General features: G+C 43.0%; 1 protein-coding gene across 1 annotated transcript in view; it reads left to right on the top strand.

Moving 5' to 3' along the window:
* The window catches only part of LOC126226731 (DNA-dependent protein kinase catalytic subunit-like), a 563,510-nt gene that overhangs the window by 177,848 nt on the left and 360,217 nt on the right, over positions 1 to 25,445 (top strand). Inside the window, exons 17-19 of the mRNA XM_049942233.1 lie at positions 1,685 to 1,878; positions 21,386 to 21,572; positions 23,880 to 24,091. Of these exons, the coding sequence (XP_049798190.1) occupies positions 1,685 to 1,878; positions 21,386 to 21,572; positions 23,880 to 24,091 (593 nt within the window). The remainder of the gene's footprint in view (positions 1 to 1,684; positions 1,879 to 21,385; positions 21,573 to 23,879; positions 24,092 to 25,445) is intronic.

Raw genomic sequence — 25,445 nt, 5'->3', positions numbered from 1 at the left:
CAGCACTCCATCTGCGTGGTGAGCTGAGTGAGCGGCAGTTGTTTCCCATCACTCACTATCCTCACGGCTTTCAAAGTGGATTAGTGTGACTTAACATATATGTAATGCCATCCATGTGACTGAAGGAACATGAACTTTAACTATATCACAACATAGTGCGAGCCTGTGGAGAGCATTGGTGCTGTACACCCAACAATATTCTGGCATTTATACATCTACATGATTTTCACCTGGCTGTGCAAGCTACACAAGTGACTGAGCCATAAGTGCTGGGTGAATGCCATGCGGGTTGGGCGTGCACTTGCTGTGAGCTACTAGTTAATGCACAGATAACTTTAGGGGTGAAAACTATGTGGCTTATCCATTTACCTTGTTGTGATCCTAAAGGGCTCTCTGGTGCTCGTACAGCCCACAATTGTAACAAATTTCCAACTTGTAACATTTATTATGGATGAACACCTAATGTAAATTACAGTTTCTTAAGTCATAATAGCTTATGAATTTATGAGGTCTTATTATAAACTGAGAGGGCAATGGGGTATCCAGTGAATGCACTTGAAGCTCTTGGTGTAATTTTCCAGTTGTCAGAATCTGGATTTTCTCTAAATATGTGGACAGCTCATTATAATGACATGTGAAAACCAGATACCTAGTAAAAAAAAGGTGGCTTGTTTATAGAAAACCTTGCTTATGAAGTAACTGACCAATCTCAATCGAGAAAGTGTCCCTTCTTCATGGGGAAGGCAGTGAGAGAGACATTGAGATTAAAGTGATAAGATATATACCATAACCAGAGCTAAGAAAGAGTTGAAACTGCGCAATTTCCAACAATGCCAGCATCATATGTGTCAGTATTGTAAGAGATTCTTCAAAGGTAGATGTTTACAGGTTTGAATTTAAACATTGCAGTTTGTTGTATGTGTTGCTTTAGCTGTGGAGAATGAATAATAAATTTGTTTAACAGGTTAGATAAAGAAAACCTACTTGCTAAGCAAAGGGTGTAGAAAACACACACAAAAGTTTAGGAGATGTACAAGCTTTCGGAGCCAGTGGTTCCTTCTTCTGGAAGAAGGGTTCAAGAAGAAGGAAGAGGGTTGAAGGAAAAGGACATGTGAGGTTTAGGAAATAGGGAGTATTACAGAAAACTAACCCAGAACCCCAGGTCAGGGGAGACTTACTGATCAGGATGAGAAGGTCCGGCAAGTCTCCCCTGACCCAGGGGATTCTGGAAGACTTTTCCATAACTCTCCCCATTTCCTAAACCGTGCCAGTCCTTTTCCTTCACCCCTTTTCCTTTCTGTTCACCCCATTTGCCAGGAGCAGAAGCTACAGACTCCAAAAGCATGCACATTACCTTAACTTGTGTGTGTTTTTGTTCTCCTGCTGCCCATGGGTGAGTAGATTTATTTATATATACAGTTAATTTATATTTTCAACAAATTGATATATTAATTTTGTGTGTTGTTTAATTTGGAATTTTCAAACATAGTTTCTCCATGCCAGCAGCTGAATCTCATTCGTACTGTAACTAATCTTAAGTTGCTCTGCAGCTGTGGTAGTAACTTAGAATTCAGTGTATTTTTTTTAAGTTGCTGTGACTTATTTTATATTTTACTAATTGGGAGATGATTAAGAGCAAGAGTGCATTTAATATGCTATTGTTCATAGTTTTTTCTTTTGACAGAATGGCACAGAGAAGAGGAAACAAAAGCTGAATTATTCAGGAGAATAATATCTGCTGTCATAAAACTGGGATGTGATACTGATCAAGTAGTTCTACAGATTTTTTATCCACTTGCTTTACAAATGATTCACTGGTACAGCAGCAGATTCCAGTACAATACCAAATATTGTATAATTGTTGTTGAAGCAATAATGGTAAGTTATTGTAGAACTAATATTGTGATAATTATTTTGGAAACTGGCAGAGTATGAAGTGTGTCACTAGCATTTGAAATCTTGCTGGAACTCTCTAGTGGGAGATATCTTTTCTTCTTAAGTATCGTTAAAAAAAATGGTAACAGATGAGGTTGATATGTAAAAACTAACTGAAAAATGTGGAACTTCTTAGAAAAAGAAAAAAGAATAGAAAAAGTGAAAAAATGCCTCTTGAAAATAGTGACAATGGTTGATCAAACTGTTTTCAGGGGTACTCCAAGTTCATGTTCAGCAGGCATAATATCTCGGCAGTCAGACATGTTGCTATTGACAGGCGAACTGACATACTCTGTGTGTATAGGGGACTTCTATCCCTTCCCCCACACAGGTCACTCCTTACACCACTCCTACGCAGGGTTGTGCGTAGGTGGGAGAAGAGTCAGTTGTGTCAGCTACTCTTCTCGGCAACAACTGTTTCGGTGTCCAGCTGTGGCAGTGTAAACATAAACCCTCCATTCATCCTGGCTACTGTACATTGTATTTGTTGAGAGGATAAGACACTCTGTAAACACAGTGAAGGGGTGGCCAGAGGGCCTACATCTGCACTGCTTCATCCAGAGCAACCTGTTGGCATTTGTGACCATCATCATTAATGCACCTATCTCTTTAGCCACTGGTACATGTCCTTTATTGTGGATGGTGTCCAGAGCATCCTTGATGGGGAAGGAATGTAAGTTTGCATTGCACTTTCTCAAGGCCATTTCATCAGGACGGTGGCGACTTGTCTGACTGCTGAAATATTATACCAGTTAGTAACTGTGAACTGACAGTACACATATGAAATATTTGATCAACTAATATTCCAGGAGATACTGAAGACTCACAGTAATGCTGATGTGTCTGCACCAGTCTTGATCACTTGGGTCAGGCATGTTGCAAGCTGTTCCCTCTGACACAGGCGGAGTTCTAGTGAAATTAGAGTGTGCTTTCCCCTATCCTCGGAAATTAACGTTACCTCTCTTGTCCTTATTGGCACATACTTCCGTAGGGCTCCCTGCTTTACCAGGTAAGGGTGGATGGCGAAAATTTTATAGGTGTGGTGATTTGCAAATGAGAACTGAACCAGCACATAGATGTTCTAGCCCTTTCTAACTTCCACTGTTGCTATATTGTTGTATAGTTGTTAAGTTTGTTTGCTTGGCTCTGCAATTAGTCCCAACCCTATAGATAATTCGGTCTGAACCTTTTGCATGACGACAAGGTACTGCTCCGATAACAGCAATGCTGGGTTGAACTGTCTGTGCACTGCACAGTGTATGACTTCGTGTAACTCAGTCACTTCCACCTGAGCATCCCATATGCTGTTGGCTATTGATTGTAAAAGCCTTGCGACCATCACCCTTGTGTTTAGTGAATTGAATGGGTCTGTATAACCCCATATCCTATTTCACTGTGTCAGCCAGAGTCCTTACAGACTGTTAGTTCTGCTGTCAGCTTCTGCAAAGTACTTGGGATGTTTAGTACATGCTTCTCAAAGTTTGATAACTATGTAGTGTGCTTTTTTATTACTAACTTCAACTTCCACTATTCTACCCATGATGTCATTCATCTTGTGGATATCATTGATATCAGAAACCTGAATACTGTCTTCAGTATTTTCCCAACAGCATCTAACCATCCCATCCTGCATCGTTCCGAGGTTCGTGGTACTATATCTGTGCCTTGCTGCAGTTGCCCCATAATGACTTGTAGGTCATACACGTTCCTTGGCTTTCCCTCCATACTTCTCCGAACACTCATGTCCTTCCACCTCTCTATGTAATTACAAAAACGTATCCTCCAACCTCCGAATCTCATTCCTGATTTCCTCTGTACTGTAAGTCATCCTTAGCAGCCATCAGTGACTGGTGACAATAACATCCTCTTGCCTAGCGAATATCATTTCTTTCCAAATGGTGGTCCTGCAGTGCTCCAAGTTCACTCTCAGTGAAGAAGTGTAGCATGGCCAGGATTAAGACATGACTTCCCCCTATCTCTGGCATGCAGTCAATTTGGAAAAAGGAACTTTAACTATTCCCCCTGTCCCTTTTGAATGATTTGATGCTGCCTCCCCCTCTCCCAGCATACAGCCTCTCCCTCTCCCAGCATACAGCCTCTCCCTCTCCCAGCATGCTGCCTCTCCCTCTCCCAGCATGCTGCCTCTCCCTCTCCCAGCATGCTGCCTCTCCCTCTCCCAGCATGCTGCCTCTCCCTCTCGCAGCATGCTGCCTCTCCCTCTCGCAGCATGCTGCCTCTCCCTCTCGCAGCATGCTGCCTCTCCCTCTCCCAGCATGCTGCCTCTCCCTCTCCCAGCATGCTGCCTCTCCCTCTCCCAGCATGCTGCCTCTCCCTCTCCCAGCATGCTGCCTCTCCCTCTCCCAGCATGCTGCCTCTCCCTCTCCCAGCATGCTGCCTCTCCCTCTCCCAGCATGCTGCCTCTCCCTCTCCCAGCATGCTGCCTCTCCCTCTCCCAGCATGCTGCATCTCCCTCTCCCAGCATGCTGCCTCTCCCTCTCCCAGCACGCCGCCTCTCCCTCTCCCAGCACGCCGCCTCTCCCTCTCCCAGCACGCCGCCTCCCCCTCTCGCAGCACGCCGCCTCTCCCTCTCGCAGCACGCCGCCTGTCCCTCTCGCAGCACGCCGCCTGTCCCTCTCGCAGCACGCCGCCTGTCCCTCTCGCAGCACGCCGCCTGTCCCTCTCGCAGCACGCCGCCTGTCCCTCTCGCAGCACGCCGCCTGTCCCTCTCGCAGCACGCCGCCTGTCCCTCTCGCAGCACGCCGCCTGTCCCTCTCGCAGCACGCCGCCTGTCCCTCTCGCAGCACGCCGCCTGTCCCTCTCGCAGCACGCCGCCTCTCCCTCTCGCAGCACGCCGCCTCTCCCTCTCGCAGCACGCCGCCTCTCCCAGCATGCTCCCTCTCCCAGCATGCTCCCTCTCCCAGCATGCTCCCTCTCCCAGCATGCTCCCTCTCCCAGCATGCTCCCTCTCCCAGCATGCTCCCTCTCCCAGCATGCTCCCTCTCCCAGCATGCTCCCTCTCCCAGCATGCTCCCTCTCCCAGCATGCTGCCTCTCCCTGCATGCTGCCTCTCCCTCTCGCAGCATGCTGCCTCCCCCTCTCCCAGCATACAGCCTCTCCCTCTCCCAGCATGCTGCCTCCCCCTCTCCCAGCATGCTGCCTCCCCCTCTCCCAGCATGCTGCCTCCCCCTCTCCCAGCATGCTGCCTCCCCCTCTCCCAGCATGCTGCCTCTCCCTCTCCCAGCATGCTGCCTCTCCCTCTCCCAGCATGCTGCCTCTCCCTCTCCCAGCATGCTGCCTCTCCCTCTCCCAGCATGCTGCCTCTCCCTCTCGCAGCATGCTGCCTCTCCCTCTCGCAGCATGCTGCCTCTCCCTCTCGCAGCATGCTGCCTCTCCCTCTCGCAGCATGCTGCCTCTCCCTCTCGCAGCATGCTGCCTCTCCCTCTCGCAGCATGCTGCCTCTCCCTCTCGCAGCATGCTGCCTCTCCCAGCATGCTCCCTCTCCCAGCATGCTCCCTCTCCCAGCATGCTCCCTCTCCCAGCATGCTGCCTCTCCCAGCATGCTCCCTCTCCCAGCATGCTCCCTCTCCCAGCATGCCGCCTCTCCCTCTCGCAGCATGCCGCCTCTCCGTCTCGCAGCATGCCGCCTCTCCGTCTCGCAGCATGCCGCCTCTCCCTCTCGCAGCACGCCGCCTCTCCCTCTCGCAGCACGCCGCCTCTCCCTCTCGCAGCACGCTGCCTCTCCCTCTCGCAGCACGCCGCCTCTCCCTCTCGCAGCACGCCGCCTCTCCCTGTCGCAGCACGCCGCCTCTCCCTGTCGCAGCACGCCGCCTCTCCCTGTCGCAGCACGCCGCCTCTCCCTGCCGCAGCACGCCGCCTCTCCCTGCCGCAGCACGCCGCCTCTCCCTGTCGCAGCACGCCGCCTCTCCCTGTCGCAGCACGCCGCCTCTCCCTGTCGCAGCACGCCGCCTCTCCCTGTCGCAGCACGCCGCCTCTCCCTGTCGCAGCACGCCGCCTCTCCCTGTCGCAGCACGCCGCCTCTCCCTCTCGCAGCACGCCGCCTCTCCCTCTCGCAGCACGCCGCCTCTCCCTCTCGCAGCACGCCGCCTCTCCCTCTCGCAGCACGCCGCCTCTCCCTCTCGCAGCACGCCGCCTCTCCCTCTCGCAGCACGCCGCCTCTCCCTCTCGCAGCACGCCGCCTCTCCCTCTCGCAGCACGCCGCCTCTCCCTCTCGCAGCACACCGCCTCTCCCTCTCGCAGCACACCGCCTCTAATGAAAAGACAAAACTCTCTGGCATAAGAAAATAACTACAGTAATTTTACAGCAACCTATGTTATTTTCCATACTCTCTATACAAATGAAATCACACTGCAATGCAATTACCAGTTGACATTCCTATCTGCACACCACTACCTTATCTAACGTTACAATCCAAAATAATTTTTTTCACTATGTACGTTAAAGCGCACTAGAATGATACTTGACAGTTTTTACTTTTGTGGTCTTAATCCATATTGTGGGCATAGATCACCCAAGAGCCTTTCGCCCTCCGCTCTTGTTAGTTTCCTCTGCTCTTATCGTAGTGATGAGTGCCAATACCTTGGCAATGAGTCTGGAACACATTGAAATGGTTTTAGGCACCCAACATGAACTATAATCATCCATGTTGGCAATTGTAGCTTGACATTTACTGGTGACATCATCTTGCTCACCTGGTACAGCGTAACAAACTTTTTTGTCTTACCCTTTGGTGCATACAGACAAGATAGTATCACCGACAGGCATAGTCTGTATTCCAGCAATTTCCCTGTACATTTTCCTGCTTTTCATGACACTCCAGGGCTTTGGTGTTTCCATACTTCCTTCAGTGTCTTTGCAAAATTCTGTACTGGCTCTCTGTTCCTCTAGATTTTCTGTTTGATTACATCAAAAAAGTGTAGGCCTCTTCCTCCCGTACATTACCTTATCCGTAGAAATCCCAGTGCTGATGTGCACTTTGGAATTATATGCTGTCACTACATATGATAAATAAACATCCCAATAATCATAGTGCCTGTTGACCTAGTAAACAAACATCGTACCAATAGTACAATGTATGTATTCTGTTCTACCTGGAGTCATCCATAGCTTCCGAACCAATAGCAAATGACATAACTGCTTCATCAAATCTGACATGAAGTTAGTACTTTGGTATGTGATTACCGTCTCAGAGACACAAAAATTCAGCAATCAGTTATTCATGATGTCCTGTACCACCATAGTTGCTTGTTGATTTGGAATGGCAAACATTGCTATTATCACGAGAATGATGAATAGCAGTCAGAATGTAATGGTTTTGTGGTGGCGTCTGCTAAAAGGTCGTAAAATATTCATTTCTATCATTTCAAAAGGGAAGTTTGACTCAGGTAACCTCTGTAGTGGTTCTTGCTGATGGCCCAGATCTGCTCACTGTGCACACGATACACAATTCCATATGTACTGGTCTACATTGCTTTTGCTTGTCCTCTATTTGTAACACTCTTCCACCCTTCGACCCCTCGCACTGTGACCACCTTGCACAGATAGTGTCCAACTGTGTGGTTCCTTCAATACCTTCTCTTTCAGCTTAGCAGGTACTAGAGTCCCCAGCACTAGCTTAGTTGACCTACATAACAACCTGTTGTACACTAGGTACCGTTGCTATGTTGTTTACAGCTTTCAGTCTGCATCAGCAACTTGTGCTTTCTGCCGCTCTGCAAGGCTGTGATCGAGAGTTTACTCTGTCATGACCTTTCTCTCAGACTGTGCACATTCCCATGTTTCTTCCATGGTTTATGAATCACTTCAAAGTCAAACTCACTTAGTCTCGATTCCCATATCGAGTCTGCTTGAAGAATCATTCAACATAAACAACCGATTCTATACTGTGTGATCAGTTATCACCCTGAGTTTTTTACCATAAAGATATCTAAAATATGAGTCCTGTGTATTAAATTCAACATCTCCATTGTCAAGTAATTCTTCTCAGCTTCTATAGGAATTACTCCACAATGGAGGAGAGGTGTAAGCCACAGCATGTTCCTCACTATGTATTACTTGCCCCAAAACACACCCCAATACTAGATTGGAAACAAGACATGACAGTACCAAACGTTTTCACAGTCTGGAAAGATCAACACTGGACTTGATGTCAAAACCCCTTCAGCGTCTCAAATGTGGCCTGATGTTCTGTTGTCTACTGAGATTTCACATCTGCAAATCCCTTTGTGAATTTTATATAGTAATGGGCCAATCCCAAGAATGATTGATATCTGAACTTGTCTGAGGGGTCAGAAAATCTCCCACAGCCTGTATTGACATGGGATCCATTTTTACCCCCTCTCGACTAATACATCCCATATAACTCACTTATTTCAGTTCAAAATGACACTTCTCCTTGCTTAATGCAAGATGCATGGGACGTAATCTCTGAAGAACTTACCTTAATTGCTGCCTATGCTCCATCAGATAACACAGTTATATTGTCAAGGTACACTGTACATTGTTGAGGTTTCAAACCCCTTAGTACCCATCCAACAACCATTGAAACATGGCTGGTGCCTTTTTTAAACCGAGTGCCATTCACCAATACTGCTAATGTCCACCCACAGAGGATGGAAAACATATTCTTCGGCTCATCATCTTAGACACTTCCATTATATGGTACTCACATCGTATATCCATTATAGTGAACTACTAGTACTGCCCACAGTTAACAAGAGTTTCTATATGTTGGATTTCAAGTTTACCTCTGTTACTATTTTACTATTTGGATGCTGATAGCTACAACAAAATCTATACTTTTTTGTTCTGTCATCTTATTATTTTCGATGACAACGGCAGCGGTTGCTCCCTAAGGGCTAGTGCTGTGCTCTGTTATGTTTCGACATGATGCTTGAACAGAAAGTCTAGCCTCAGGGATTTCACTGTAACTCTCACTTAAGGGGAGCCGTAACGATCCATCCCCTCCATGTTAATTTTAGCAAATAGAAGGAACATTTTTTCTAAAACCATTAAACATATTGCTCTGAAATTTGGACTACATGTTCAGTAAATATTTCTCTACAAAGTTATAATGCCATGTTAAGAAATATTTAGTGGTTTTTGTTTTACAATTTTTTTAAACAGATGCCTATTTTTTCTCTAAAATTTTACACTTTTTCTTCTATAACTCTTGAATTATACAATATTTTTTTTTACAATCTGTTATAAAAATGAAGGGAAAGAAGTAAACAATATTGTGTATAAATTTCATTGATAAACTGTTAGCAGTTTTTGTGAAAATGTTCCTCAAAGATGAAAATCTTAAAGTTACGGGAAATGGCTTCCAAAGTTTTTTAATACATTCCTGCCCCATGTGATGGATTATCAGCATCGTCTTCTTTTTCCAGTGTTAGTTTCCTTTTCACTGGTCTTTTCTTCCCTTTTGCTGCATGTTGTAGACTTTTGTCTCATCTTCCTGCACCTCTTCGTCTTTCTTCATCAATTAGGTGCATTGTGGAAATAGTGTCGTGTCCTGGTTGGAAACCTAAATGTTTCAGCATGTCACATTTGATAATGTTTCCTTCATTGTGTGTTGCCACTGCATCATACATTCCAAAATGCAATGTTTTTATCTGTACAAACACTCTTTTGGGAATCCTAATCCAAATTAAATTATTTACACTTTCATTTGGATTTTGTGTTGTCCCATGTAAACACTTTTCCAATAAACTTGGCTGTGATAAATCTCTGAATATGGGCTTAATTACATCAATTACAGTGAGCCCTCATTTGGTTCTGCACATGTCCAATGCACTCCTGTTTTTTAATGTGATTTTCATTGCCATAAGGTTAGAGTTCCTCTACAGCTTTATATCCCTTAGAATCACCATCTCCTAGATAGTGTATCGTACATTATACCACTCCTGTGATCTGGAAAAAATTGCTTTCACTCCCTCTACTTCCATCGCTCCACTTGTGCTGTGAAAATTTGCTTCACAACTTTCACTATGTTCATCCTAGGTATTGCCCTTACATCTACAATTTTTTGAGAGAATAGCAACATCAATTACTTTGCAACTGTCTCCACTGGTAGCTGTCACAACTCCATTTAGATGTTTATGACCTCTACGATGCCATGATCCATCTAAAGCAACAGTTAAATCTCTACAATCCCCATTATCTGTCACAGCTTCTTCAACTGCCTTCTTCATTGTTGCTTGAGCAATATCTTCAGCAGAAGTTCCCACCAGTTCATTAAAAAATCAAAACTTGGTTGGTGGTTTTGGCAAGTTCATAATTCCACACAACATTGTCCCTGCAGCACTGCCCTTGCCAGTGCAACGCAAGCCATACACTAGCCTAATGTTTATATCATACACCTTATTTCCACTATTACCACTACGAGGAATACTGTTAGAATTAGAAAACGAAACTTCTGCAGCACATTTGTTACACTTCAATAACATTTTACATGCCAAACCAATGTGTGAAGTTATTTTGCGTTCCAGTCCTCTGTCTTTGCAAACTTGGCATAATACTTGGCATAATACGTTATGTTTCAAAATATTAGAGAGCATGAAATGTTCATTATTTCATTCACATCATTGCTGTCACTTTGATAGTTTTCAAATTTTTCTTTGCTGTCACAAAGTTTCTTGCTGGAAGCAGTTCTATCACACTCATTTGGAGTAGTCGGTGAAACAGTCTGAGCAGCATCTCCCTTCGAAACAACAAAAGATTTCTTCTTCCAAGGGTCTTGCCATCACTAAGCTTCTGGGGTCCTAATGTCTGCTTTACTTTGCTCTTCCCAAATTTTACTTATGATGTGTGTCAGTTCAATTATTGTTTTCTCATTCACATAGAGTTCTGCAGTGATCGCAGCTTCCCCAGAAGTTTTATGGAATTTGTGATGTTCCCAACACTTTCTACAGTTGGTAGTTCTGAGCTGGGATTTGGTTATTTCTTCTTTTAGCCAAATGTCCCAGATGGTGCTTGACAGTTCAGTACTTGGCCAAGATCTGACCATTTTCCGTGTCTCCATTGCTACCTTTCCTTCTTTGTTCTTAAAGCTAAGGTTTTTTGCTTAAGTTAATCTTGACAATTGCATGAAAAGAATAGGGTACTACTCGCCATGTAGAGGAGATGTTGAATTGCCGACAGGCAGAACAAAATGACTGGTGCACAACTGTGCAAAATGGGAGAAGCAATCTAAGTGGTGGCGTAATGAGGAGGATAGGACAGGGAGGGGGCGGTATAGCAGGATGCTTGTGGGAGCATATGGGGACATGAATTTGGGGGGGGGGGGGTGGAGTGGGGGTTAGGGCAACTAGGAGCAATCGACAGGTTAGATGGAGGGGAGGGGAAAAGGAGACAAGCAATGGAGGGGGGAAAAAGACTACGGGTGTGTTGGTGGATTAGAAGGTTTGTAATGCTGGAGTGAGAGCAGGGAAGAGGGAAGGTGGGTGAAGGACAGGGACTAATGGAAACTGGGACAAGGGAGCTGGGGAATGCAGGAGATATTGCAGAGTGAGTTCCCAATGGCACAATTCAGAAAAGAAGGTGTTGGTAGAAAGGATCCAGATGATGCAGGCTGTGAAGCAGTCATTGAAGTGTAGAATTTTGTGTTGGGCAGCATGCTCAGCAACTGGCTGGCACAACTGTCTCTTGGCCATAGTTTCTCAGTGGCCATTCATGAGGACATACAACTTGTTGGTTATTATGCCCATGTAGACCACAGTGTAGTGTTTGCAGCTTGGTAAGTAGCCCTGCCTTTCAGGGATAGGTGATGCTTGTGATCAGACTGAAGAAGATGGTGGTAGGAGGATGTACGAGACAATCTGGCATCTAGCTCTGTTACTGGGAAGTAAGCCATGAGGGAAGGGTGTGGGAGCTAGTGTGGATGAAAATGGAAGAGGACAATGTGTAGGTTTGATGAGTGAGAGAATACTACTGTGGGAGGGGTGGGAAAGACGGTGGGTATAATATTAGTAATTTCAGGGCATGGTGATAAGTAGTAGAAACCCTGGTGGTGAATCTGATTCAGTTGTGCCAGTCCTGGGTGGTAAAAGTCTCGAAGGGAATGCTCCTTCTTGGCCAGCCTTTGGGACTTAGGAAGGTGGTGGGTGATTGGAGAGAGAAGGCACGGGTGATCTGTTTCTGTACAAGCTTGTGAGGGTAATTTTAGTCCCTAAGGCCTCAGTGAGGCCCTTGGGATATTTGTAGAGGGACTGCTCATTGCTACAGATGTGACGAGTGTGGTTGTTAAGGCTGCGTGTAATGGACTTATTGGTATGGAATGGATGGCAGTTGTCAAAGTGTAAGTATTGCCACTGGTTGATGGGTTTGATTTAATTGGAGGTGCTGATGCAGCCATTCAAGTGACTGAGGTCAGTATAGAAGAAGGTGGGTTGTCGGGTTGAGATGGAACCAAATTGGAGAGAAGGTGTTGAGGTTCTGGAGAAATGTGGATAGGGTGTCCTCACCCTCAACCCAAATCATGAAGATGTCATCAATGAATCTGAATGAGGTGAAGGGTTTGGGATTCTGGGTGGTTTGGAAGGATTCCTCTAGATGGCCCATGAACAGTTTGGCATAGGATGGTGCCATATGGGTGCCCATTGCTGTACCATGGGTTTGTTTGTAGTTAATGCCTTCAAAGGTGAAGTAATTGTGGGTGAGGACATAGTTGGTCATGGTGACCAGGAAAGCAGTTGTAGGTTTGGAATCCATCGGGCGTTGGGAAAGGCAGTGATCAATAGCAGCAAGGCCATGGACATCAGGGATGTTAGAGTAAAAGGAGAGGGGAGTGTGTGTGTGTGTGTGTGTGTGTGTGTGTGTGTGTGTGTGTGTTGTAAAGAGACAGGAACTATTGAGTCAAAGGTGGAAATGGATGGTGTCTTTTATGTAGGAGGGTAGGTTATAGGTAATAGGCTGAAGATGTTGGTTGGCGTGAGCAGAGATTCTCTCAGTAGGGGCACAGCAACTGGCCACAATTCGGCGTCTTAGGTGGTTGGGCTTATGGCTGTAGGAACCATGTTGAACGTAGGAGTGCAGGGAGTGGTAGGTGTGAGAAGAGAGGTTGACCCAGGGGAGAGGTTCTGCAATGAGCGTAAGGATTTTAGGAGAGACTGGAGATCCTGTTGGATTTTCGGAATGGATTCACAGTGGGAAGGTTTGCAGGTAGAAGAATCTGACAGCTGGGGGAGTCGTTTTGTCGGGTACTCCCTGCATTTCAAAACCACAGTGATAGAGCCTTTTTCGGCAGTAGGATTATAATGTCAATATCAATTTTTAGGTGGTGGGATTGAGATTTTTTCTTTGGATGTAAGATTAGCTTCCATGTTGAGGGATTTTTGGAATGATGGTGAGGTAGACTTTGAAGTTATGAAATTCTTGAACATTAACAGGGAGTGGATCATGATTGGATGGAATGTGAACTGAGTTGGGCAAGGTTCAGCATTGGTTTTAGCTGGAGCCCGATGGATAAGGTTGGTGGTGAAAAGATGCTCGCACTGTAGGGACCAGAACCAGGAGAAGGGGACTTTAACAAGTACAGGATGATTGAATTAGGGTCTGAGGCAAACGTTAAGACTTTTGGAAAGTTAAGGGTTTTGGAAAGGACCAATTCTTCTGTGGTACTAAAGCTTTTGGTGAAGAAAAGGTTCGTGATTGCATTTGTTTTGGGTCTGGTAGTGGTAGTGGTAGTGGTTGAGAGTTTCTGAGGGTGTGGTAAATGTTTGCGAGGCAGGGCCTGTCAGCTGTGAGGGGATGTGGAGGAAGTTTGGAGACTATTGTAGATAGTGGTGGTTCAAGTGGGGAGGAGGAGGAGGAGGAGGAGGTTAACAGGTTGGAGAGCTTTTTGAAGTGGTGGTGTGCATGTTGCTCTAGTTCCTCGAGGGCAAGTGTTTGTGATAAATGGGATACAGGAATTTGGGATTGTAGAGCACGAGAATTTTGTGGATGGAGAGGACGTATTGCAAGGTGGTTTGGGCCTGATTTATGTGATTTTTCAGGACAATTTTGGTGAAGGCTAAGGACTGATAGACTCTGAACAGGTGGAGGTCCTTGTCGAAGGAGGGATTGCATTCACAGAGGGTTAATTTTGATGATAAGGCCATCTGGGGGCTTCTATGAGCCAGGTGGCAATGTAGGGACAATATTATGGACTGGGTCCAGTTATAAGAAAACTTCTCTCTATTGGTGCAGATGGAAGGAGGAAGTATCCATCTCATTTCCCACACATGCCACCCCCCCCCCCCCCTTCCCCCACCCCTCCCCCAGTTCTTTATCTAAAATCCTGACTGCACCTAACTGCCCTTCTCTGACCCCACCATGTCCCTCCCCACTTCGGCCTCCTGCTTATTACCCCTGTCAGCCACATTGCTTCTCCTGTTTTACACTGTTGCTCGCAGTCTGGCCTTGGTGGCCAGAGACAGTTGACGTGTGTGTCTGAGTTGTCCTTGTGTGAATGTGTGTGTTGTTTGCTTTAGAAGAAGGTCTTTTGGTTGCGAGCTCATTTGTTTAGCAATCATCTTGTTGAGAGTATTTGTGACTCACTGTCTCCTCTGTATGGTGATTAGCAGTGTATCCTTCTTGTAATATTGTCATTTTTCCATCCTGGATTTTTGATTGTTTAAGTTAGTTTTGAATGTTTTATGAAAGTCTCACTTATTGTACTTTCAGAAGTTATCCTGTATTTCAGTTATCATTCCTTTCCATGTTTTCTCTTGAGATTTCCGGTAATTTTGACAGTGTTTTTCCTTACTTCTTGGAAGTTCTTTGGATTTTCTGTTGCTTTCTGAGAACACCAGTCAATCCTGCTTTCCGAAACCCTTTGATTGCCATATCTCCTTCTGCTGGTCTCCTGTTTTCTTCGCACTTTCAACCAGTGTTGTTTTTAACTGTTCTTATCATTGGTAGTCCTTCTGATTCAAGCTCATCTTAAAATCTTTGTTTGTTCTAAGTTTCTCTGTGTCAAACTGCATGATACGGCTAGCGTTTTTAGCATGATGGGCTCTTGTAAAATTTTGAACTTAATTTTGGAAAGAAAGTGGTCTGAATCTAACTTTGCACCTGTGAGGGCTTTGACATTTTGAATTTCCTTCTCTGCAAGTCTTGGTAGTGCTACATGATCAATCTGGAACCACCGTAGTAGGGAACTGGCAGATAACTATGTTTTCTACACATTTTATTGAAGAACAAACTACAAGATGTGTAGTGGTGCTCTGCAATGGCAACAACTTCTGAGGCACATGCTGAAGACAGTGAGTGTGGAGATGTTGATGCAAGTAGGGGCCAGCAACTTGCTATCACGCCAGTGATGATGATCAGTGGAGTCCACGGCAGCACATTTACCATCTGGGCATAACTCTGCAGCTTCATGCAGTGTGTGGTGGGAGGCATGGAAAGCCTTTGTGATTCTTATAGAGGAAGACAGTCCCCCGCCGTGGTGTCCACCCTTGCAATTGAAGGCCTGCCCAGGTGCAAATAGTTGAGCATCTGTACGGCCCTGGTCTTGAATGGACGGAAATGAATTTCTTGTTCAGGCAAAACATTAACAAGACACATTAGCAACACCTGGCCCTTCAGTGGGTGTAGGCACATCAGTAGTGTTAGACTCAATGTAGAAATTCACTGACAGTATGACTTTGCCTGTAACAATTATTTTGATCCTTGAAACTGATTGAACTGAAGAAGAAAGGACAATTTTGGATCAGGTATGATTCAGCAGGACAGAATCGAACATGCTCAATTTTTAAATCTCAAAGAACCTGGAAGGTAAGAGAGAGGCTCATGTTACTACAAACAAATAAGTGTGTCTGGTAGTACATTGATCCATGACAGTGTGGCTACAACTGCATCTAATCGTGTTGGAATAAATCCAGTTGATCATTTGTCCCAGGAAAGAAGACAAAAAATTGTGATCGAACAATTCCTTGCAATTATGTGATGCAGTACTTAAATGATAGGAGTTGGTAGAATGGATGAGAACATTGGAAAAATGAGGATCAAGGAATGTTATTGGCAATTGGTCCTATTTCCAGTCAGTTGTTCTGTTTGCAGTGCCTGACAGTTGTAAACACTGATGCCACAAGGCAGAAGCAATCATCTTGATTTTCTAGCCCACACTAGAAGAATTAATTTGCCTTTCCTTCAGATGTATACAACAAAATTGTCTGTGGGTAGAGTGCCAGCCATTGAGTGAATGATTTATAAAAGGATTGGAAAGGAAGCTCAGCTTGATAAGTAGAACCATTACATCGCCTCTAATGAGAAACAGAGGAAATTTATATTGTGTGAACAATAGACCGAAGCAGTATTTTAAATCAGAGTACCAGTTCATGTCCATTGTTTTGCCATATTTCAATGCGATCAATAACATGTTAGCTTTGATTGTTTGAGATCTAATTATGTATATATTTGCAGACACACGACGACGTCAAAATTATAAAAGTAAATAAAATAAATATGGAAATGTTTTTAACAAGTATAAATATTGCTTGTTCAATCTATGAGGGTCATTTTTAAAGTAAGAACCGATGCATATTGTGTGCATACATGCTGTCACATGACGTCTGTTCGTAGTTGGCCATTCTTGGCTGGTCTCTCATTATGCCATCATTACGTTTCAAGTTTCTGCCAGTGTTGATTGTATGGTTATACTGCTTCGTTTGTCATTATTTCAATGAGTAGTCCTGCTGATTGCGCACTTGGTTATTTGGTTCCTAAATGCAAAACAAGTTCATCCTACTGAAATTCAGACAGCACAGGTGTATTGAATGATGGGTGTGCGTAAATGGTGGAGGCTGTTTAATGGAGGAAGGACAGATTTTCATAATGAAGAATGATCTGGACTGTCTACTGTCGTGAATGAAGACTTGACACAAAAAGTGAGGCAATTTGCCAAAACAGGTGCTTCATTATTGACAAGCAGCATCAATAATTTCCACTACTTTGAAGAAGTAGCTTTTCACATTGTTGCTGGCAAACTTCAGTTCAATAAAATGTGTGCAAGGTGGGTGCTGAAAATGTTGACAGAAGAACACAAAAGAAAACAAATGGATATTCTTTGTCCGTTTCGGAGCATTGTGACATTGTGACTGGTGATGAAACGTGGAGTGCGAACTACACTCCAGACAATAAATGTCAATCCAGTGAGTGGCACCACTCAAACTCCCTGCAGAAACCATGAAAATTCAAACCAGAACCTACAACATGGAAAATAATAGCCACAGTTTTTTGGGAGTGGAAAGACTTTTTTCTGTTAGACTTTTTGCCAAGAGGAATGACAATAAATGTTGAGAGGTTCTGTGAAACATTATTAAAGCTTAGGTGTACCATTCAAAGTCATTGGTGGGGACTGATTTCTAGCAGTGTCATTCTGCTTTACGACGATGCTCGGCCTCACATTGTGGCAAGAAAAAGAAGCAACTGGAAAGAAAAAGAAGCAACTGGAAAAATTTGATTGGAAATTACTGGATCAACCACCATTCAGCCCTGACTTAACACCGCCAGACTGTCATCTCTCTCCAAAATTGAAGGAATTTCATGGTGGAAAACACTTTGAAAATGAGGTGTCGAAAGAAATTGTTACTAACTGGTTTAACAGTCAGGTGGCAGAGTTCTTTGATGCTGAGATCCAAAAGCTGGTGCCACAACTTGACAAATGTTCATGGTGACTAAGTTGAAAAGTGAAAAAATGAGCATGTTGTAGTTTGTGATACGTTTTACATTCTTTACTAAAGTTTCTCTTACTCCATTACAAATTGGTTCTTACTTTAAAACTGGCCCTCATATTTCATTCATACGAATAAATTCTCCCTTCCGTGCTTTTATGTCCAGATGATTTTAAAAATATATTTTCTAAGAGTAGGTTGCTATGATCTTGAATAAAGTAAACAATTACTTGATAGACAAATTAGTCAATGAATTGCGTTGCGTAGTACAGACTTGCAGTATGATGCCATTTGTGACCACTGTTCAGAAAGAGTAACATACCCATCATTCATTAGGGTAATTATAATATTCAAATTTATGCATATACAACATCTTAATATCATATTCTAAACAGCTTACATATTGTATATTTATGCAAAAAGGCTCTAATAGGTTAGATTCATGTTCAAAAGTAATTACATAGCTAGTATATTCAAAAACAAAGGTTCAGTCACATCAGCCAGCTATAGGTGAGTGGTTACCTTCCATTTATTGTGTGTTATTCCACCCATGCATTTCCATTTTTGTTATTCATTGCTGATTTGGCTCTCCTCCATCCCACTTTTTTTAACACTTGTTACTGCCATTCTTTACTCATCTACAACTTATTTTCTTATTTTTCCAGTCATTATTCCATTATATGTCAATACATTCTTCTCTTCTACTGTACATGCATTCAAAACACACAGTGGTCACCCTCTTACATGCATCTTCAGTGCCTACTATTGTAAAGGCCCACCACACTAACAACACCCATACTACAACTCTTTGTTCTCACCACAATGGCCCCTTTTTGAAAATTTGCCTTGCTGACCTACTCTGCATTCTGTATTCCCAAAAACTTTGTCCACCTTTAGTGAAACCCACTGCTCCTCAGCACTCGTCCCATAATGCTATTGTCACCCTTTCTTCCAAAACTGTGACCCCTGCAGAAGTCTCAGTACTTTCTAAAGACCTAACATTTAGCCCAAAACACAAGTTCAACCTAGCACGACTTGTAAAGGATCTTCTTTTCTTTATCCATTTTCTACAATGGAAACATTTCCTTGCCACACACCCCATTGACAAAAGCCAAACAAAACCCAACGTGAAGCATTGCTTCAGACAATACCAGTCTTCCTCCAACCGTGATCTTCCTCCCACTCCACCCAGTTATCCCTTGGTAGCTGTTCAAGAATTCTTCACTTCTAACCTAGCATCACTTTTCTTTTTAAATCCCTCCCTAGTGAGTCCAATATCACTCCTATGGAACACACAGCTGCCATAACCTGAAAACCAATCCAGGTCTTATAATCCTTCCCACAGACAAAGGCTCCATGATTGAGCTCATGAGTCATTGAGACTATGTGGCTAACAGTTTCTGCCAACTTTCTAGCATCTCTGCATACAATCCCAACAACCGTGATCTCATCCCAGAAGTCCATCAGGATCTCCGGCAGTTCCTCAAGGCCATAGGTCCATCCCAAAACCTGACAACTGAATCCTGAATCCATCTCCCCCTTCACACCAGCAACCCACAACACTCCTATGTTTTACCTACTCCCAGACTCCATGAAGCTAACGCTGCAGATCTCACTGTTGATTGTCACATTGTGGCTGGTTACAATACTCCCAGTAACCAAAAGTCTGCCTTCATTGATCAATGCTTCTGAACTACTGTTCATAACCTTCCACCCTACATTCAAGACACTTCGCTTCTTTCGGTGCCTTCCCACAGTTACTGTGCTCTTTCCTCCAGACTCCTTGTGGTTCACTTTCTATCTGATTTTCTTATACACAAACATCCTGAATGCCTGTAACCTTGTGGCCATGGAACACAACCTTTTCCAACATCCTCCTAATAGCAAACCCACCACCTTGTTCATAATCTTTCTAGTCAACCACATCCTGACCCACAATTATTTCACTTTCAAAGGCCAAATCTATAAGCAAATCTATGGCAGTGCCATGGGTACTTGCATGGCACCATCCTATGTCATCTTATTTATGGACCATCAGGAGGAATCCTTCCTAGCCAGTCAATACTTAAAACCCTTGCCTGGTTCAGATTCACTGACATTTTCATTAGCTGCACTCATGGCAAGGACAACCTCTGTTCTTTTCTCCGTAACCTCAAAGTCTACTCCCAAGCCCCTCCCGCCCTACCGTCCATCCGCCCCCCCCCCTTTCTCTTTACCCCCCTTCCTCCTTCCTTCCTCTGAACACCTTTTGTTCTGTTGTGTGAACACTGAGTTGTGTCAAAAGACCCACCCCACACTATCCAGCTACCGCCCTCCTCGTCCCATGTGTCCTTTCCTACCCTTTCCCAGTTCCAACTGTCCAGGTGACTGCTCTCAATAATCGATAATCAACAGTCAGTCTCATCGCTGTCGCAGGTGTGTGCTTCTGGGTGCCTCTGTGGTTGTTTTTGGAAGTGTGTTTACTTTTGCTAGAGAAAGAACAAGAGCTCGAATGCTTGTGTAAATACTGTTATCTGTTGCTTGATTCCATCCAGGTACTTCTATTGTTGAAACTTCCTGGCAGATTAAAACTGTGTGCCCGACCGAGACTCGAACTCGGGACCTTTGCCTTTCGCGGGCAAGTGCTCTACCAACTAAGCTACCGAAGCACGACTCATGCCCGGTACTCACAGCTTTACTTCTGCCAGTACCTCGTCCCCTACCTTCCAAACTTTACAGAAGCTCTCCTGCGAACCTTGCAGAACTAGCACTCCTGAAAGAAAGGATATTGCGGATACATGGCTTAGCCACAGCCTGGGGGATGTTTCCAGAATGAGATTTTTACTCTGCAGCGGAGTGTGCGCTGATATGAAACTTCCTGGCAGATTAAAACTGTGTGCCCGACCGAGACTCGAACTCGGGACCTTTGCCTTTCGCGGGCAAGTGCTCTACCAACTGAGCTACCGAAGCAAGACTCACGCCCGGTACTCACAGCTTCCTGAAAGTTTGGCCATACCTTTTTGTAACACCCTGTATATACAAGCACGACTACATCAGCACAGATAATACAGTGTAGTTGTCTGTGACACTGTAGCTGTGTATGTGTGCTTTTTGGTTACCTTTGAAGGATGGCGTTGTCCTATAGCTCAGCAACATATTAAATCTTTTTTTATGCACTTGTCAATTGCTCAACATTCAGCAATATGGAAAATGGTTAACGTACAGGTTCCATTAGTACTGAATAAACAAAGTGTTCCAGTTATCCCTTTGGTGAATTAAATTCCTGGTTTAACTTAATTTATGCATAAACTAGAGATTTGTGACAGTGGATTAACTTCATTTTTTTGAATTTATCAATTTATTTATGTGTGAAAACTATGCACAACTGTTACATTTATTTGTAAGTGTTGCAACTCCTGTATTATCTAAAATTTGTTTCCTAAGAATACTTTTATTTGTGGCACTTTTGGATGGCCTAAGAAGCCAAAAGCCTTTTCATTAATAAATGAATTGTTGTAGAACATGTAGAGTGAGTGATTTAGACTTTACGTAATAATTACAACCATATTGGGAATACTCAATACATTAAGGGTGCATGAAAGAACTGTCGGTTCAGAACCTTGTATTTGAACATCGGGTGTGCACTTGTTTTGAATAGTCTAGTGTTGCTGCGAAAGGCAAAAATCCAAGTTCATATCACTGTGTACCACACAGTTTAATCACTTATGAAGTTTAGCATAATTGAACAGTGTTTTATTAGTCAATCACATATTAGTAATTGTCTTACTTTCAACAGGATGGGATTACCCACCCTACAGATTCTTCACTACGTAAATTTTCCTGCAAATGCTTACATGAGTTTATCGTGTGGTCTGTCAGGCAACTTAAACAGGAAGAACTGGAGAAGTCACCACTTAATATTGAAGCTGTAGTGAAACAAATTTGTTTTCTTTGCACTCATCCAAGTTTTTCTAAACGGCTAGGTAAGTGCTTTGGATGTAATTTAACATCTGTATAATTCTATCTTGGATCTTATTACACTCATGTTTGAAATTAAATGGGAAACTGTAATTTGTTGGTAATATTTAGATTTCATATCAATTTTATGATTGAGGATATGCCACCACCTGTCATCTTGAAGGGATGATTGATTGCCAAGAAGTCAAGAGAATATTTACTTAACTAATGATTTTTATTTTTGTTTCTAAACTATTATCGAATCAGACTCACTCCTCCCCAACACACTGATGTGCATCCCTGTGTGTGCTCTCTCTCTCTCTCTCTCTCTCTCTCTCTCTCTCTCTCTCTCTCTCTCTTATGCGCGCGCGCACGCACACACACACACACACACACACACACACCACTTATTAGGCTGGTATCATTATTGATATGATGGTGATGGTTGTTGATGGTCTGAGTTGAGATAACAGGATTGATGGCGAAGAGTAAGACGGCAGGAGGTTCAGGGGTGATGCCAGGGGTATAGTAATGTGCTGTAAGTGGAGGAAAAAGATGGAGTAGTCAAAAGAAAAGAGAAAAGGGTGAGTACAAAAATGAGGAAAGAAAATCCACGGTGAAAAATGATAATATTATGATCTTGGACCAATTGCTAAGGGGTTTTAGTATAAGAATTGTTGGTAGCATGTGTCTTCATTTTTTGTTAGTCTTTGTGTTGACAGTAGGTAATAGTTTCATAAAGGTTTCGACATGACCTGTGAGCAGTATGCCATGATTAGTAATGAGTGATGACTGGCCATGGCGTGGGGAGCTGATTTATTCCTCCACTGCCTCCCCATTATCTTCCACTTCATCCTCTTCGTCCTCATCCTCCTCCTCACACCGATCCCCTGACACCTTGCTCTATTGTATACTCTCGACAACATTAAATCCTAGGACTTTATATACTTCTTATTTTTCACCAAAGTAAATTGTCTCTTGTCTTCCTTTATTGTAGTCACTGTAATGTGAGAGAACTTTATTAGACTGATGTAGCCAATAAAATCTAAGATTTTGTGCAAAACGTTGTGAAAAAAATGCTTACCTCACTCATAAACTTGATTTTGACTGAGCTAACTTCTGTATTTTAGAGGTAAAACTTTTTGTGTGCAAATATTTTTAGAATTTTCTAAACTTTCACTTTTTTCTTCCACAATTTGCAGCTATAATGTTTTCTTTCGTTGTATGATGGTTCTTTGAGGTTAATATATTTCAAGAGAGAGTTTTTATTTATCAGTGTTTATGCTTCAATGTTCAAGCTGTGATTTGCTCCAAAGTCCCTCTCCAATACTTATACGGGATGTAATTAATAACTGTTCACAGTGTACCGCTGTAGTGTAGTGGAAGTAGAGATGAACAACTTGATACAGGACACATGTTGTCTACCAAGCCAGAAGACAGTTTTAAATTGACCTGCAAAATCATTCTAAGATATGGCACATGCTCGCTGTGTAAAATTTTAAATTTCTTCTCCCCCTCATCTCACACCACTAGTTTAGGCCATTTTAACAGTTCGAAACTCATTTCTTTTTCACACTAAAACAATCCTTGATTATTAAACACAACTTGTTCTTATGGTTAAAAATTGTATAATTTTGAGGTAAAATTTACACAGACATCAATTTTACAAATTTTACATATGAAAACAAGATGTTCTTAGTATTCAAGGATGGCTTTAGTGTGGAAAATAAATGAGCTTCAAACAGTTAAGACGAACTAAACCAGTGGAGTAGAGGACAAGAAGATATTCAAAATAATGCACAGTGTGCATGCACTGTAGCTTAGATGGCTTTTGTAGGCCAATTTGAGATTGTTTTCCAGTTTGAAAGATCAAAAGTGTGCTGTATCAACTTTTTCATCTCAACATCCTCTACACCACTGTGCACTGTTGTAAACAGTTATCGTTTACACCAGGTATAAAATACATGTATAATGCCAGGCTGCTGATAATCAGTGCTCTCTGCAGACTCCCATCCTGTCATTTGAGCAGACTGCAAATATATTTGTTGTTAATAGTTATAGAAAGTGACCGTGAGCAAATTTCATACAAAATTCCACATACCATTTTTTTAATCATTTGTCACTATATTGTGAAACGTGCATAACATTAGTTACATGAGCTAACATTGTTCTGTGCAGGTCTCTCTGTGTGTTCATCTTTTCATGGCCATAGATTTGCTGTTAATTTTTAAAAAAATCATATCACAGTTTTATTTTGGTTTCTAAATTAATTTTTATTTATTTTGTTTTGTTGACCAAGGGTATTTTTCTGATACTCATATTTCCTCATTCAGGTTCAGCACTCGCATTTAATAGCATTTATAGAAAACTACGGGAGGAGAAAACTATTATTGACAGGTTCTGGTTTGATCTTCTTTATTATATGCTAAGTAATCTCTCCATTGCCGACATTGGTGATAGTATAATTGGTGCTGTGAAAGAAGTACGTTCAGCAGTTTATCACATAACACGAGTACTTCAAGAGAAACCCGATCTTTTCAATCAGGTATGATTTTGATCATTACTTATTATTATTAACAACTTAATATTTAACTGAGGTGATCAAAACACACACACACACACACACACACACACACACACACACACACACACACACACACACACACACACACACACACAGACAGCGGGGGAGTGAGAGAGAGAGAGAGAGAGAGAGAGAGAGCTTGAAACTTGTAAAGAAGAATTGAAGGAAGGGAAAGGAAATCCATGGAGAAATACACGTGGAAAGTCAGTTAGATGCACAGCAAAGAAAATTGAAAGAGAAGTTCACTGTATTATGTCAGTCATGTTTGCAAGATATTGATATGAATTATTTACAGACAAATTAAAAGACTGGTAGCAGCCAACCTTGGGGGATATCAGTTTCGCTTCCAGAGAAATTTAGGAACAAGTGAGGCATTACGTATCCTATATCTTATCTTAGGAGATAGGCTGAAGAAAGGCAACCTACATTTGTAGGTTCAGAAAAGAGCTTTCAACTATGTTCACTGGATTACACTCTTTGAAATTCTGAAGGTAGAAGGGACAAATATAAGGAGCAAAGGTTTATGTATGGCGTGTACAGAAACCAGCATGTGGTGTTGAGTCAAAGGACATGAAAGGGAAGCAGTGGTTGAGAAGAAAGTGGGACAAGGTTGTAGACCATCTCCAACATCATTCAGTCCAGGCATTGACTGAGCAGTTAAAGAAACTTCTGGGAAATTTTGTAAAGAGAATGAAAGTTCAGGTAGAAGAAATAAAAACTGTGAGTTTTGCTGATGACATTGTAATTCTGTCAGATGACAAAGGATCAATCAGTGGAACAGTAAAGAATCATGTCTTGCAAAGAGTTTATGAAGTAAACATCAACAATAGTAAAACAAAGATAATGGAATGCAGTTGAATTAAATCAAGTGATACCTGAGGGAATAGATTAGGAAATAAAACAATGAAAGCAGTAGACGGGTTCAGCAAAATAACTGAGAATGACTGAAATAGAGAGGCTATAAAATGCTGACTAATAATAACCAGAGAAGCATTTGTGTGACAGAAGCAGTTGTTAACATTTAATATATGTGATTTTAGGGTTTCCTGGTGTAGGAAGATCTTATATTATGATTAGCTATTCAGCTGGGTAGTGTTGTCTAAAAGGGTGATAATTCAGCAAACCGACTTCTTGTCATCTTCAGGATATCTGCTTGGTGCTGCCTTTATATCTCCTCTCCTCACCATCCCACCATCTCCAGCCAGCATCTCCAAGTACAGACCTGGTGCAGTGATGGGGCAAGCGCAGCATCTGGCATCGATCCAGGGCCTTCAGTAGCTCTGTAGCCAGTGCTGGACATGTATCTCTGCTGGCA

Source organism: Schistocerca nitens, chromosome 1, assembly GCF_023898315.1.
Source record: "Schistocerca nitens isolate TAMUIC-IGC-003100 chromosome 1, iqSchNite1.1, whole genome shotgun sequence".
NCBI classification, from domain to species: domain Eukaryota; kingdom Metazoa; phylum Arthropoda; class Insecta; order Orthoptera; family Acrididae; genus Schistocerca; species Schistocerca nitens.
Note: the sequence above shows the minus strand (reverse complement) of the source record. Positions and strands in the feature narration are given on the sequence as shown.